General features: G+C 35.1%; 1 protein-coding gene across 1 annotated transcript; it reads left to right on the top strand.

Moving 5' to 3' along the window:
* The first annotated feature begins 3706 nt into the window (after positions 1–3706).
* LOC309476170 (uncharacterized protein) lies at positions 3707–16103 on the top strand. The gene is made up of 5 exons (XM_082139406.1): positions 3707–4814; positions 8600–8935; positions 9527–9841; positions 10191–10330; positions 15336–16103. Exons 1-5 carry the CDS (start codon positions 4763–4765, stop codon positions 15360–15362), a joined length of 870 nt encoding a protein of 289 aa, XP_081995532.1. The 5' UTR covers positions 3707–4762; the 3' UTR covers positions 15363–16103.
* Positions 16104–17145: the final 1042 nt, after the last annotated feature.

Genomic DNA, 17145 nt, shown 5'->3' with positions numbered 1-17145 from the left:
ATAGTGCAACACATCCTTAATCTTTAGTTTGTTTTAGAGGAAACCTTTGTATAAAGTTACATTATTTATGAAAAATAAATACATGATAATCATTGCAGATTGAAAGTACAAGTTTAATTGTGCTGGATATTTCCGTGAATCCATAAAAAAAAAAAATATATATATATATATATTTGAAAGCTACTCAATGTTCTTGCTTTTTTTTTCTGAGCCTCCAGAGCATAAACAGAGACATCTGCATTCACTGTAGAGATTTCCATTATTTTCTATAACTTTTAACATTTTATTTCAGTTTAAAATTCTAAACAGACACTGAATTTAAAGTAAGTAGATTTCACAATAGTTATGATTCATCAGATTCACATGATACACAGCAGATGAAAAAAAATTAAAAATAAGACATGAAAATGATTTATAACTCACCGATCAGATTACACCAGCATGACCAGAAAACAAACATGTGAAACATTTCCTTCAGTTATTCAGTGTCCGCTAAATACCTGCTAAACATACAGCAGAAGTGTTATGTATTCTGTGAATCCTCCCACGACACAGTTTGACCCTCCTAGTTTCACAACCCTGCATTTGCACAATATACTATACTAGTTCATCTTGCTGATATTAAGACTTTAACTGTTCTTAATGGGTGAAATATTCCAAATTTTTGTCATTGAACTTGCTTTTTGTAAGATACTTTTGGAAAAAAAAAGGGTACAAAAGCTTTAACTGGGGTGGTACCCTTTCATCCCTTTTAAAATTCTGTCATCATTTACTCACCCTCAAGTTGTTTCAAACCTGTCTGAATTTCTTTCTTCTGCTGAAGACAAAATAAGATATTTTGAAAAATGCTGGTAACCAGACAGCTTTTATTTTTTTTCTCCCATACTATGGAAGTCAATGGGGTACATAAACTGTTTGATTTTTAAGTGAACTATTCCTTTAAGGGCACATATTAGTATCGTAAATGTACATATACTGTAAGTGCCTAAAGTGTACAGTTACATATTACGGACATGGTACATATTAGTACCTTTTGCAAAGGTACGGCCCCAGTGACAGCTTCTGTGCGTTTTTGTATCTTTTCTGACAGTGTAGTGCCTGACTGTGTTAAATGGATAAAAGTAAAAGAATATTGTGTGAATTGTGGATTAACATTTCATGGTACAACCCCATTTCCAGAAAAGTTGGGACATTTTGTAAAAAAGTCAAGAGTCTGTGATTTGTTAATTCTACTTCACCTTTAATTGACGAAAAGTTAAGTACATATTACAAAGAAATTCTTTCAAAGAAAAGAAGTCCAATGTTTTCACTGACCAACTTATGTGTATTTTGTAAATATAAACAAATTTAGATTTTGATGGCTGCACACACTTCAAATAAAGTTAGGAGAGATGCAAAATGAAAGAGAAAAGATTATAGAACATCCGAGTTAAACTGTTTTGAGACAGCCCACAATAAGTAGGTGAACTGGTAGTTGAGGGTACTGTAACCATATTTGAGTATAAAAAGAAGCATCCGCAAAAGATGGATCATGGTTCACCACTTTGTGCCAAATATCATGAGAGAATTCTCCAACAGTTCTAAAATCACTTTTCTCAATGCAGGATTACAATTTTTTTTTTTTTTTTTTTTTTTTTGGTATTTCACCATCTTCCATACATAATACTGTGAAAAGATTCAGGAAATCCAGAGAAATCTCAGTCCGTGTAGTGCAAGGCATGAGACCTCTGTTGAATGTGTGTGACCTTTGACCCCTGATCTGCTAATGCATCAAGAAATGCAACTTGAATCTCTGTTACTCAAGGAAAGGTGATGTGACAGTAAACTTGCATCTGTCCTAACTTTTTTTGCATTTTACGAAAGGTCCCAATTTTTCTGGAAATGCCAGAAAGCCTAACTCTAGTGATTTTAAAATGATGTTTTTTTATTAATTTTTTTTAGTGAATGGAAACACCCAAAGTACATAGATAAAATCGTCTGCCACTTCACAGTGCAGTTTCACTGAAGTTCATCTTCTGAGTCAGACTGAAACTCCTGCGGTCGGTTTTCTACAGAAATGTGGTTTTGTCTGTTGGTGGACAAACATCTTGCAGGTGAGAATGTGTTTTCAGTGCATGAGTGTTTAGCGTGTAGGTGAAGAGCTTCTTCCTGTCCTGATACTGTCAGATTTTAGACACTTAACAAACAAGATGAGCAACTGTTTGACACAGAGGGAGAGAAACAGTAACACAATGATCATATTTAACTTTTCAACAGTTTAGAATGTGTTTTTTTTATTTTTTTATTTCCACCTGTGGGGGAAAAAAAACAGTCTGCCAGAGCTTGGTTGGAGGGAGAGAGTTGAAGCGTGGATCTATTTTCAAAGTGGTATTTATCAAATTGGGTAAAAAACAAACAAACAAAAAACACACACCCTGTGACACGTGCTCAGATAAACTACAGGACTAAAACTATATTTACACACAGAATAAACAAGACACCAGTGAGTGAAATTGTTAAGAAAGGAACAGATTTAAAGAAAGAGATGTGTTTTTAGTCTAACTTTGAACTGACAGAGTGTGTCTGCTTCCCAGACAATGTTAGGAAGACTGTTCCAAAGTTTTGGTGCTAAACAGGAGAAGGATCTACCGCCAGCAGTCGATTTTGATATTCTAGATATTATCAACTGGCCGGAATTTTGAGATCGCAATAGACGTGAAGGAGTATAATGCGTTAAGAGCTCGCTCAAGTATTGCGGAGCTAAACCATTTAGTGCTTTGTAAGTAATCAGCAATATTTTAAAATGTATACGATGTTTAATAGGGAGCCAATTCAGGGAGCCAATGCAATTCCAATAAACCAAAGTAGGCCTAATCTGTGTTTAATTGAGCTTGTCATTGTTATTATTATTGTTGTTATTATAAACAGGCATCATGAGGCAGTGCAGTGATCAGTTAGTTGTCTCATTTATTTAGTTTATTATAGTGATGGGAGAAACAAAGCATTTCAAAACTTTTAATCAATTGAACCAATTGCTTCGAAAAAAATATAATAATATAATATAATAGAATATATAAAAAATATAGTAGTAAAAAATATTCTCTGTTTTGAAGTGCTTGAATTTCCACACACTGGTGACCCCTGCTGGTCAGAACTGTGGAAATGCAGCGAAAACTCTGGACAAATAAACACCTGTTACAAAACAATTGTAAACGTTATTGAAGGTGTAATCTGTTAAAGGCAATTAACCAGAGGTGGGTAGAGTATCCAAAAACTGTACTCAAGTAAGTACAAGTACTTATATAAATATTTACTCAAAGTAAAAGTAATAATTTCAGTATTTACTTGATTAAGAGTAAAAAGCATCCAATGAAAAAAACTAATGAAAAGTAACATGATATTATTTAGATATTTTTTATTTAAATGACAATTATTATTATCATAATTACTATCTTTGCAACAAAAACAGAAGAGACAAGCATTTTTTCTGTCATCTGTAGCCCGAAAATCATTGCCTGTCCTTTGGTTTGTATAATAGTAATTTATACAACTACATTTGGATTATTAGACAATGTGGAAATAAAGTGACTCTGCAGTTTTGCATTCACATTACTGCACACACATTACCGTGGGATGGCGGGTGTTCATTTCATAAACTGTGGACAATGGTAGCTTATTTAATGTATAAATTAATGTATATGCTTACATATTATTAATGAAAAAAATGCTTACTGTTTTCTTAATTTTGTTGTTGTGTTTATTTTGTTATTGAGAAGAAAGCTGGTAGCACATATTTACATATTCATCTAACCGTCACTCTCGGGAGTGTGGGCGGCATCAGATGTTCGATTACATTATATCACTGCTCTTGTACTTTGAACTTCGTTTTACCCCTAAAAATGAAGAATGAAAAAAGAACTTCGCTTGAAATATATTTTCACTTTTTTTTGCTTCTTTCATGCAGGCCATTTATCTGAATATCTTTTTGTAGATCTTCTGAATTCACTGCAAAAGTATCTAAAGGGTCAGAAAATATCATTGTTACATTGTATCACTGTTACAATCCTGCCTAGCCTCTATTCCCCTATTTGCATTTTTCTATTCAAATAATCTATTCTCTCTCTGTGGAGCATCAGATGCTGTGGGTTATATGTGATGAATTGACTGATAAAATGTCCTTCTTCCCCAGTTGACCTTGAGGCCACTCCAACACCAGGAGTTTTTGTGTATTCATTTGTGTATTGCCTTTATAATGATCTACTTTTGGGTTGATGTAAATTTGCATGTGGCTTCCCTGTTTTATATTATGCTGAGTCTGGTGGTTTGTTACCCTACTCAAAGCTGACTTTATTCCTCTCCAAGTGAAGATAGAAACGAGTTCAAGGGATAAAGAAGTTTTATGATTTTTATGATTTTATTAACTCGGAGGTCAAGCTGAGCCTCGGGTTCAAGCCTCCTCCAAGGACAGCAAGCCAAGTTAGTTTACTATTAACCTTTAAGCTTGATTGGACAGGCTAACAGAACAGTGACATTGAGAGTGTGTTAAAACACCTACCAGCAAAAGAAGACCTGACTTCTTCACCTGTTTGAGTTCTGCCTTCCTGACAGTTAGGAATAAGCAATGGGATACACAGCGAAAACCTATTTTGCATAGCGGCAGGTGCGTTCACTACACGTCATCGCTCTTGAATTAGTGAAAGAACAGCGTCTCCAGTGAAGCAGAAGAGCAACGCTTTTATGAATCAGAATCTGCATTCATTTTCTGGGGGAAAAAGTTGTGAAAATGAAGTTTCTCTTTAATTTGCTCGCAGTGATCTTGTTTTTACTCGACAATGGTAAGACCTTTGCTTGTTACAATCTTTCTTCCGGTGTCTGTGTGAATGGAGAGATGGAAGGATTCAGGTTATTGATGGGATTATGGATCTGGTTACTGGAAACATCGCCTAAAGTCACAGAATGGGGTGTAACACCTGTTAACTGATTGCTCTCCAGACATGCTAAGCTCTATAATGTTTTATCAGCATACAGCACTTTGTTTCTCCTAATAGTTGAAGTCATAAGTTACACCTTGTAGAATCTTAAAAATATCAATAATTAAAAAATATATATATATAGATTACGTTTTTTGTTTAGCACTGCAACACGAAAAGTTTGCATACACTGAATTGGTTCTCAATATCATTACCTCCTAGATGAGCCACTGTTTATGAAAAGTCCATGTTTGTAAGCAGTCCTGTTCTGCCCACACAGTTCTTCAGAAGAATTCACCAGCTCCTGCACATTCTTTGGTTTTCAGGCATCTTCTGCATAATTTAACCCTGTATGATTTTTCACACGGATGACAACTGAGGGACTCGAACACAGCTAGCCCCTGCCTTTTTTCAAAACGATCAACTGCACCTCTCAAACAAATATCAATGATAATATATTGTGGTCAATGAAACAAAATGCATTTGATTATAATTAACATGACAATGTGTACAAGGTGTGAGGCGTCGTTACCATAACGCGTTGCGGTTGCGTCACTCGCGTGCGTCGTGCTTCGGACTTGAATGAAGGGGTCTCTGTTTTTTCCGTAAGCGAAAATGCACTACTGTAAGCATAAGTAATCCACAGTCTGCTCGGAACCGATGCTCTCGAGCCAAAAATGGTTATTCCAGTGAGTAGGCCTATATTAAAATAAATAAATAAACAAAATAAACAATTTTGTAACTTTTTGTCTCAATAATCAAAGGTAGTGTGTCGGTTAAATTAAAAATCAATATATAACATTTTAAAATATTAAAATATTGTATTTATTTTAAAATAATGTATGTGGATTGATACACCGTTTACCATTTGAAAACTATCATAGCTGGTTAAATGAAGGCCAGGCGCCACCAACAGGCCTATTATGTGAAGTGTGGGCTGATAATAACTCGCGAAAAACGTATTATTTAAAAAAAAAAGGATAATTATGCAGAAATAGTATATATTGCACCAATATATATATGTGTGTGTGTGTATGTGTGTACAGTACCCGGTCAAAAAATTGGACACATTACTATTTTTTATGTTTATGTTTTTTCAAGAAGTCAAGCCTGCATTTATTTGATCAAAAATAGGCTACAGAAAAAAAAAAAAGAAAAAAAAAATACAATTTAAAATAATGGTTTTCTTCTTTAATATACTTTAAACTATAATTTATTTCTGTGATGCAAAATTAAATTTTCAGCATCATTACTCCAAAAGTGTCAACCTGTGATACTTTTTTCAGGATTCATTTTATAAGTCTTTACTATCACTTTATATTAATTTAACATATCCTTGCTGAATAAAAGTATTAATTTTAAAATAATTAAAATAAGCATTTTTAAGTATATATATATATATATATATATATATATATATATATATATATATATATATACTTAAAAATGCTTATTTTTCTTGCAAGACAAAGAAAATAAAAATGTTCAATGCATTTTATTTATTATTTAAAGGTGCTCTAAATGATGTTGGGTGACGTCACTTATTGTTGACGTTTGAAGTATTAGGCTTGTTCGACTGCTTGTCTGAAGTTTAAAATCATTGGTTACCCGTAAGCCAATCACATAATGTTTGGTTATGGCGTCGCCGGCTCAGCCACATCTAACTTCCACTGTAAACACATGTATGATGCGAAAACAAAACCATCGAGCGAAATACCGGAGTGAACATGACTGGTGTGTGGTGAGCGTTCTGGCGCAATATGGCTGCCGTCGCATCATCCAAGTGGATGCTGCACATTGGTGGTGGTTGAGGAGATTCCCCCATCTATGTAAAGCGCTTTGAGGTCTCAGAAAAAGCGCTATATAAATGTAACGAATTATTATTATTATTATTATTATTATGACTGTGAACGACTTTTGCAGATTATGTGAAGTAAATCTACGCATCCACGGTACAATCAGCGTCTACGTCACGGCTCTCAGCCCGCCTCTGTTCGTTGATTGGCCGGCTGTTTTGAGGCCGGAGGAAAACTGGGAGATAGGTCGCTATCTCAGACTGAGTACAGAAGCGAACTGAAATTGAGCGGAAGTACGAAGTCTGATGTAGTCATTCTAGTTTTTTATAGCAGTAAACACTCTTTTCATGTAGTTGCGATGTTATATTGTGTCATGTTTATCAAATTAAAACTGATTATTTAAAACAGTCACTTCATCTTTTATCACTTCATTGATAGTAGCTTATGTTGAACCCCACCCCAAATTCTTCTTGTCGGTTATTGGCTGGAACAGTTTGTTATGTTTTGTGGTGTGGGTTAGCCCAGTTTGTTTTTCTTGCCAGTTGTGGAGCCTAAGGCTGTCTACAGAGACTTTTTACAGTGTGTTGTGATAGAAATATTTTATGTAATGGGTATTTTCAACATTAAATGTATAGAGAAACACAGACTAAGGATGCTCAGGTCAAAGGCCATATATACTTAACCAAAAAGTGCTTAACACAGTAGAACTAACAGTCATATGACTAGCTCAGATCATTACAAACCAATCACCAGAACAAATCACAGTGAAGAAGACTTGAGTAGCATTGATTTTTACTCAACTGTATGATATAAATATACATGTATCTTTCTATTCAGGAGATTCACTTGGTTGTTGTGACCAGTGATCTCCCGGCCATGAATACAACTTTGAAAAAAAGCAACTTAGGAGTCGTGTCAGGTATTTGCTGTGCAGCTGAGAAACAGATTCTACGCTCAAAAGAAAACAAAAGAACATCTATGTGTGATTGAGGTAGTAATAGAAGTACTAAAGATTCTACGCTCAAAAGAAAACAAAAGAACATCTATGTGTGATTGAGGTAGTAATAGAAGTACTAAAGATTCTATGCTCAAAAGACAACCGCAGAGACAGTGATAGTGTTGGAAGACTATAGAGCCGCCCTCGGGGTGAGGCTGTAATACTCTGAGTTAGTATTAATGATCCTGTGTCGGACCAGCGTACTCCTGAGAAGGACGGTGAGAGTGTATAGATGCTAAAGACCTGTGTGCTCATGTGTGATTGAGGTAGTGATAGTAGCTTCTTGACGGGACGCTGTCACCTTACTTCAGGGAAGTATTGTATTTTTAACAACTGCAAGTTGTTTAAATTGTCCGTGGTGAAGAAGTCAGATTCGTATTAAGAATTTCCACGACAGTGTTCAGGGGACAGGCAGCTAGCAGATAGTGAGGAGATGTTTGCTGTATGTGACAAAAAAATGGTTTGGCCTAAAAAATGCGTGACATCGCTTAGAGCACCTTTAGTTTCATTAGAAATAAAAGTGAATCATTCTAAATTTGTAAATAAATTAAATAAAAATAATCATTTTTTTGTTATTTGCCAAAAGCCTGTGAATCATAAATTGTGACCAACCAACACTACAAAATAAAACTGCCCCACCAAGTTTTCAAAACCTGCTGGTTTCCAACCCTAATAAACACACTTAAACACTCTCAAGGGTTAGAAAGCTACATGCAGGTGAGTTTTTATCAGAGTTGGAGTGAAACTCTGCAGGACTGAAGTTATTCAGGCGTATTTCTTTAATCAAAATCTTCATATGTAGAAAAAAAAATCACAGCACTATTGAATATTTTGTGTGGCTTGTGTTTCTTCTCCAGGTGCCTCTGGTGTTGGATCAGACAGAGTGTCAGTGTCAGTGATGGAGGGAGATTCAGTCACTCTAGACACTGGTGTTCAAACAAACCAACAAGAAGTTATTAAATGGTATTTTAATGACACTCGTATAGCTCAAATCAATGGAGATCTCAGTGATAACTGTACAGATGTTCAGTGTAATGAAGATACTGAGAGATTCAGAGACAGACTGAAGCTGGATCATCAGACTGGATCTCTGACCATCACAAACACCAGAAACACAGACTCTGGACTCTATAAACTGAATATCACCAGCAGTAACAACAGCGGTGACAAGATCTTCAATGTTTCTGTTCATGGTGAGTAGTTAATGAATGTTTAAATGCATTTAAATATGTTGAAAACACATTAAGTGTTTATTGATTCTTTTACATTGATATTAAGAGTTATTTTCTTTGCCTGTATTAATTCACATACAGTATACAGATAATCTTTACAAACTTGCAGCATAAGTGCAGTTTATAGAATTATCTCACTTTACACACAAGAACGATAACTAAAGATCTATGTTGATAAATATATTAGCGTTCACAGGAAGCTTCAGTTAAGTTCAAATATAACCATGCGTTCTCTGGCCAACTTTATTATTTGTTTAAATGAGGATTTGATATTGTTACGTCCCCTGCAGTTATTAAGGGGTATGGGGAATAACATTAACTGTCAGAGTTTGACTTCGGCTAACAAACAACACAAAACGGCACCAGACGTAACAGATATAAAGTAAGAATGTAAAATGAGTTTAAAAGCACACATTTCCTTTTCAAAAAGAAAGTTAAGAAAGGGCTTGTGCAATCGCATCCATGATCACAGTTCGTTCATGTTGTGGAGGGTTTGTTGTCATTGTTTTTATCAGCAAAAGATCCTCCAGCATCTTTTGGTTTGTGTTTCAGGTGTTTCTGCTGCTGAACTATATGAAGTGAAGGAGGGAGAATCTGTTACTTTAAATTCTGGTGTAATAAAAAACCCAAATGATTCAATGACGTGGCATTTTAATGATACTCGCATAGCTCGGATCAATGGAGATCAGAGTAAGATCTGTACAGATGTTCAGTGTAAAGAGAGATTCAGAGACAGACTGAAGCTGGATCATCAGACTGGATCTCTGACCATCACAAACACCAGAAACACAGACTCTGGAGAATATACACTACTGATTATCAACAACAACAGCAAAAGTGTGAAGATATTCAATCTTACTGTCACTGGTGAGAATATATTCAGCCATTAAATGCAATTTCCTTTGAGGAATTTAAAGAATGGTTGAATATTTTTTAAATAAACCCAATAACTGTTGGGCACTGGACTGTTTAAAAAAGGGAGCTTTGACTCCATAAAACTTTGACTAATGTTATTAACATGAAAAATGTATAATATCAAAATATTTACTGGTGTGAACGGTGTTTCTTGTTGATCTCTCAGTGCTTTCAAGTGGTTTTAACAGCTGTTGCTGAAACAGATGGTGCCATTTATCAGTTAAATCATTATCATACAGTATTGTTAAATACCTGATGTATTATCATTCACTCTCTAGGAATAATGAATATCTGTCTTTAGCTGTTCCAGATTCAGGTCTGTCTTCAGGAGCTGTAGCAGGAATAGTTGTTGGTGTTCTGCTGGTGTTTGCTGCTGCTGTAACTGCTGCTGCTGTGATTTACTATCGACAACGCATGAGCCATGCACCAGTACCACAGAGAGTAAGTACACTGTTAGACTTTTCTGTAATTTCTACAGTTATTTACTTTAAATCCCCCAGTATTATACTGCTATTTCTCTTTACAGTAAATAACTGTGATTCCAATTGCATCATGGGAATTTTCTGTGACGTCTAACACCACATACAGAGACTTACTGTATTTTTTAAATTTGCTGTATACTACTGTATTTGACGTAACTGCCTCTCTGGCTGGCACCATTCCACCGTGCTTTTTATTTCCTAATTTTTGCCTTACACCACGTGTCTACAACGCTATAATAGCCAGAGGCTGTCTATATTGGACACATTGAAGCGACCGGACCTTTAAATGCAAACCTGTTTATCCCTTGTAAGAACTAGTGCGAGCGCTTGGACTCGTATCGGACTACGTCTGAAATATAACGGCCCGCGGCGCATCACTACACTGTCTGGGATTTGTCGTGTCGTGTCGCGTCAGACAGACATCCAGTGTAGGTAATGGGGTCTGTCTTTTGTTGGATCGCGACGTTCGTGTCTGGCCCGGGGAAGAGACGGAATTCACTTCACCGAGAGAGAGAGATCAGCAAGCAAGGTAAAAAAAAAAATAAAAAAAAAAAAAAAAACATTCTGTGTATATGTTGACAGGATTGTGCCCAGTTTAACGTATGTTATAACGTTACTCGTCGTCAACATGGCGGTAACGAACTTTACCATGGTAAACTGAGCTAACGTTTCATTTTACACACTTTGTTAGATTATTGAATTGTCGAGTTAAAATATGCCAACGAGCAACGCGTTTACATTAACAATAAATGTGAATAAACTAATGTGAAATTCTGTTTATATCTTAATGTTGGCCTACTGATGAGAACCTTTATAGTTTTAGCATTAGTTTGCAAACTATACCATATTATAGTGTTTTTTTTTTTTATGGAATTTAATATTTACTTCCATTTTTGTGTTTAAAGGCAACTGCAACAAAGCGCCAATTCGCGCCAGTGACTTAGCAAGATTCCAGAGGTAGGCCAGCCCATTTGTGATATATTTTGAAAAGTTTGCTGAAATGATTAGCATACACTATGTGAAAATTGCTTTTGAGCCACTGGTGCAGACTAGGTAGCTAACAATATCTTATAAAATCTCTATAAAATTGGCTAACTTTATATCAAATAAGTGACCTTTGCATTATGTCTAACTTTATTACACAGCAAATGAACCAATCAGAAGATGGACCATTGTCTTTGTTCAGTCTCACCAGATTAAATGTATCCAGGTAAGCACTGCAGTAAAACTCTCACTAAGACCAAATCTAGCATTCTAAACTTAAGTTTATATTTTTGCATTATTTTTATATTTTATTAGCCAGCGACTCTACCATTGCAGTTCCACCTGACTAGGAAGGTCCTAATATCAGCGCACAGGTGGGTTAACTACTGTAGGAAGGAGAACGATCATCACACAGTGATTTCTTGCATGTATCTTACTGTGTATTTGTCTCAAACAGGTACTCCTTCACTGCAGACAAGCTGAAATGGGCTAAAATCATCTATTTCAGTCGTTCAACTTCTTTCTATGCATCTCAGCATTTTTGGACAGAATTTAGGATTTGTAAGTATTAAAATTTAATCTGGCATAATTTAATTTAGTTCTTTTGTATGCTATTTATTGACAAAAGCTGTTTACAAATATATATTCTTCAGTGTTGGTCAAGTTACTTGGAAAAAGTAATTAGTTACTGATTACTGATTACTTCTCCAAGAAAGTAATCCAGTTACTTTACTGATTACTTATTTTCAAAAGTAATTAGTTACTTTACTAGTTACTTTACTTGTTACTTTTCAAAAACATGATGCACGAAATGAATAAGCTATGTAAAGCCATAGACCTTTCTGCTTAATTCTATTCTTTCTGCATATTTCATCATCTAAAATTTTATCAAATTAAACATTCTTTTTTAAAACTTGTTTTATTAGTTTCAGTATTTTAACTTTATGCACATTGCATCAATGACTCACTCATTAAGATGGTCGCCTGCCGCCTCCTACTGGCGGTTTATAACTATTATTTCTATGCACAAATAATATTTCTTATTTGTATATTCAAAAAATATTTTAAATAATCTCATTACATTATTTAATGCAGTTTATTTGATTGGTAACAGCCCTTTAGCATGTTATTATTCTATTGTAATTTATTGATCAAATTTAAGAATTTTAAATGAAAGATGAAGCAAACGATTAGGGTAAAATGCCCTTTATAAAGGTTAAAATATCATAAATATGCCGATTTATATGTGTTAAAGCTGACTGAACTGATGAGAATACTGATTCGGAATAAATGATATTTACAACACACACACACACACAAAAAAAAAAAAATTCCTGTTCTAACAAGTGTTTTTACTCAGACAAGTGAATGACCGACCGAAGGACAAATGCAAAGCCCTGGTATATTTTTCTAATTATTATTCATTTATTTACCCATAAACCTGTCTTTAGGAAGCCATAAGTTACAGTGGCAAGAATAACTTTGTGAAACCTTTGGGGGTGGTGGACAGGGTTTAAATTAAGACAGGAGTTTGCCTTAATCTAGTTGATCATGCATTTCTTTTCTTTTATTCCACAGCTGATGTGTGCAGTTTTTTATTGCTTGCATTAAAATAATTTTCTCTTGTTTTGTTTTTTAATTGCAGTCTTTTTCTTCTGCCATTCATGCTTATCAGCTCCATGCAATCTTAAGCTTTTCTTGGTTCAGCTGCACACAGTCTGAAAAGTTTTTTTTGGCAGTTTGCTAAAATAAAAGACCCATTCTAAGAGCTGTTGTCTTTTCTACCTTGGGAAATAATGTTAAACGAACAACTTAAAAAGGCATGACAAATCATGACATAAAGACTGACATCACTCACAACGTACCAATGCATTATTATCCCTCATGAACAAATATAACGTGTTTGCACGTTCATACCAGTTTACCATTACGACATCATTCATGAATAAACATGACGTCTGAACACGGACAAACGGTGCGTGTTGACGCGTCAAAATTCACGCGTTTCGTTTAAAGACTTTTGAACGCGATCGCTTGCCATAGTGTTTACCACTGACTTCGCGGCGCTCATGTCATTTGTCACTCACGAGTCACGGCTCACTTCGCGAGACAGTCTCGCAGTGTAACGCAGTAACGCAGCCTGCTTACAGGAAAGTAACAGTAATCTAATTACTGCTTTTGCAATTGTAATCCCTTACTTTACTCGTTACTTGAAAAAAGTAATCAGATTACAGTAACGCGTTACTTCTAACGCGTTACTACCCATCACTGATATTCTTAAGTTTTTGTGAAAATAATAATAAAAATTAACAAAAAAGGAGGTTAAAAATAATGTGACACTAATATTCTCTCTCTCTCTCTCTCTCTCTCTCTCTCTCTCATATAGTTTTGGAACCGGGATCTCCTCTGAAGGACTGAGTACATTTGTGTTTGTGGGCACGCATGCAGACCAGGGAACACTCTGATGTTGTCAATCAAGTTCTGAACAGGAACCAATCTTTGGAGAAGTTCATTTATTCACAAAGGTGGACAAAAACATTGTGTTGGCTTTTTAAAGATTATTTTGATGATGACTTTTACTCCTATGCTGTAGAAAAGATGGAGTAGACAGTCAGACATTGATAATAATAATAAATGTTTCTTGAGCATCAAAGAGACTTCTTTCAAAAACATTACGCCACTTAAATACTTCTTTTGGCCTCCAGTGTACATGAATCCAACACATTTTTGGAAATAAGTGAAATTATTTTTAAGGTGGGGTTATGTGTCTTGTATTGTGAAAAGAACTGTGTTTTGTCCTGTTTTGGACATTTCCTTTTTGAATGCTTAAAAATGTATTTATATTCTGCAGTTTTATGAATGTAATGGTTGATATTTCATTATAATACTTGTATAAGCTAAACAACCAATGACTCTACATTCATTTAGTCAAATGCTAATGTTTTGTTTATGATTTTATGTATGTTTTCAAAAATGTTTGCAGTGAAGGACAGCACATAATGTGTTAATTTAACACGTTTACACATCTTTGTGCTAACCTCTCTGACATATTTACTTTGTTAAAATCATTAACACAATGAATGAGTTAAAATTAACACAAAAAATGTTGTCTCTAAACTTACCCATTAATGTGTAAAAATTTCACACATCATTTCCAGCATTGGCATGTTTATTTTGTGATATATATGAAATGTTTTAAATAAAAAAATGGTATTTTGTGATAACTTTGTCTAATTGGTTTGTATGAAAGTAGTACTTATGTAGGATAAAAATAAAATTAATCATATATCAAAATTATCTAATCTAATTTATATTTAGTACAAATAAAAATAATTACAGTAGTGTACTGATTAGCTTAGTTTTTACAGTAATGCACTGTACTGATTAGCTTAGTTTTTACAGTAATGCACTGTATTACACAAAACTGAAATACGGTTTGGTACTGTAACTCTTAATTACAGTAACTTACTGGCAACAGTGTTGCCAGTAAGTTACTGTAAAAAACCCTTGAAAAGTCTAACAGTGTACATACAGCTGACTTAACAAGATATAAGAGATTTACTGTGCAAAAATGCCTTTAAAAGAACAGCGGTATGAATATATTTAAATATTATTATAATTATGTGTGTAGCAGAAATGTACACTGAAAAGTTATATATTTTAACAGTACAGAAGCAGATATTCACCAGTGAAACAACAAAACAATCAATAACTCCCAAATAAACAAAATGCACTTTTTTCAACTTTATTCAAAACACCAATACAACAGGTTAAGCATTTAAGATGTCATATTGAAATCATAATACTTCAGGTTTATATTACTGTAGTACAAGAGATGTGATGTATCTTATGACAGTGTTTTGCACAATATTTAGGAAATTTAAACCTCTGAACAAACAACAGGAAAACAACTAAAGTGTGTAACTGAAACATCAATCCTTCTCATCACTTTAACCTTCTGTGAATCTGTTTTCTTACAGGAGGGTGATGATAACAATAGCTTATAATCCGAAATGACATTCCTTTGAGGAGGAGGACACATACTTCAGATTCAGGCTCAGGCTGCCAGTAAAACAGTGCAACATAATGCATTCTTTAATACTTTCATTGAAAGGAACACTGAAGAGAATTAGGAAATGGTTAAAGTTCCTAATTTATACCTCTCGGCCCTATGGCGCCGATCCTGTGTGCTCGTTCCAGCTGGTGGGGACATGTCCCACCCGTTCCACCTGTCCCACCCATCAAATTACGCCTATGGTGCTATAGACACACGTTTAGTGTGACCGGGTTGCGTCTCCAGATGGAGTATTTCAGGAATCCATTTTTCCGTAAAGTTAACCACAACCAGACCCTCTGTCTTCTCTGGAAGGCCGATGATCCTCAAATTATGACGTCGCTCTGTTTCCTGATCATCTAATCACTCGGTTTGGGAAGCGATCGTTTTTTCAATCTGTATAGCTCGCCTCTGAGTCCCAGTAGCCACATCTTCAAGAACTATGATTCTTTGCTCCGCTTCTTTCACTCAGTTATTAGTACGCTGCACTTCTTTTGAAACATCCTGAATTTTCTCCAAAATCAGTTCTAGTTTAGAATCAATCATCCTTGCAATGTTAGCCGTCAAAGATTCCACAACTTCACTAGTAAAGAGTTCCTAAACTTCATACTAGTAAAGTAAAGATGATCAGCTGAAACTCTCGTCGCTCACGTAGTGAGCTTTTAATGTTGTTTATATGTCTATGTGGTGTTTTTAATGTGCTTTAAGAAAAAACATGTGTAAATTCATAAGTCAACACCATTGCAGAGTATTTTCTGCTTAAAACTGCAGTGAACCAAAGACAATCGCAAAAACGCAGTTTGAAATCACTGGTGCTTCTGACATCACAAACTACCTTGTAACCAATTAACCTGTTAAGCTGTAAACAAAAACGGATGGAAATCGCTGGTGCTTCTGACATGACAAACTACTTTGTAACCAATCAGATCAACGCTCCGGCGGACTTTAGCATATCATTAACAGCAAACTAGCAGGGAAGTCTAGACTAGAGAGATGCCAGGTTATCCCAGTATATTTTTCTGATGATCGAAAAAATCGGATAGATTTAGCAATATAGCGGGTATATGATGTATATTATGATGTTATGATGAACTATATGCCGTTCTCCACTGATGTTCTGAGTTGTTCAAAGCGTTTGTACGGATACTGAGGCAGCTTTCTGACTCTGAGATGCGAACGGGAACATGGTTTGTGTAGCATTAGTAACACATTATTAGCTGTTTGATAACAGAGTCAAGCAAAAGGTGAATCATATAAATGACTCTTATGTGTCCGACGTAGAGAGCGATATCATTGTGCAGCGTTTACCTCAGTAAGTTGGCAGAGAGAATCTGTGAGCTGGTGTGAATGAGTGAGTGGAGGCGGGGCTATTTGCATATGTTTTTTTAACAATTACCTCAAGGCGGGCATTATGACCAGGATAACACAAGGACATTCTCAACTACTGATTCTGTAGGGGTTTTTACTGGTATTGTTGCTGTTCCTGGAAAAGACTGACGTAAAATGTTGCTAATATTTATGGTTTAAACACTAACATTAACTCGTACTTATCTACCTTCATCAGAAAACACTCTCCAGCAGCTACACTGAAACCAAAAAAAACAGACTTAATAAGCTTTGAAATTCATTGGTTTATTTAAAAGTTGGTAAAACACTAAATGTATTTATTCTGATAAATGCCTGTAATTGAATGCATATATGATACAGACTGTTAAAAGTTTAATGTCTCTGGCATT

This window comes from Leuciscus leuciscus (genome assembly GCF_965113295.1).
Source record: "Leuciscus leuciscus genome assembly, chromosome: 15".
Taxonomy (NCBI): Eukaryota; Metazoa; Chordata; class Actinopteri; order Cypriniformes; family Leuciscidae; genus Leuciscus; species Leuciscus leuciscus.
This window is presented reverse-complemented; position numbering and strand designations above follow the sequence as displayed.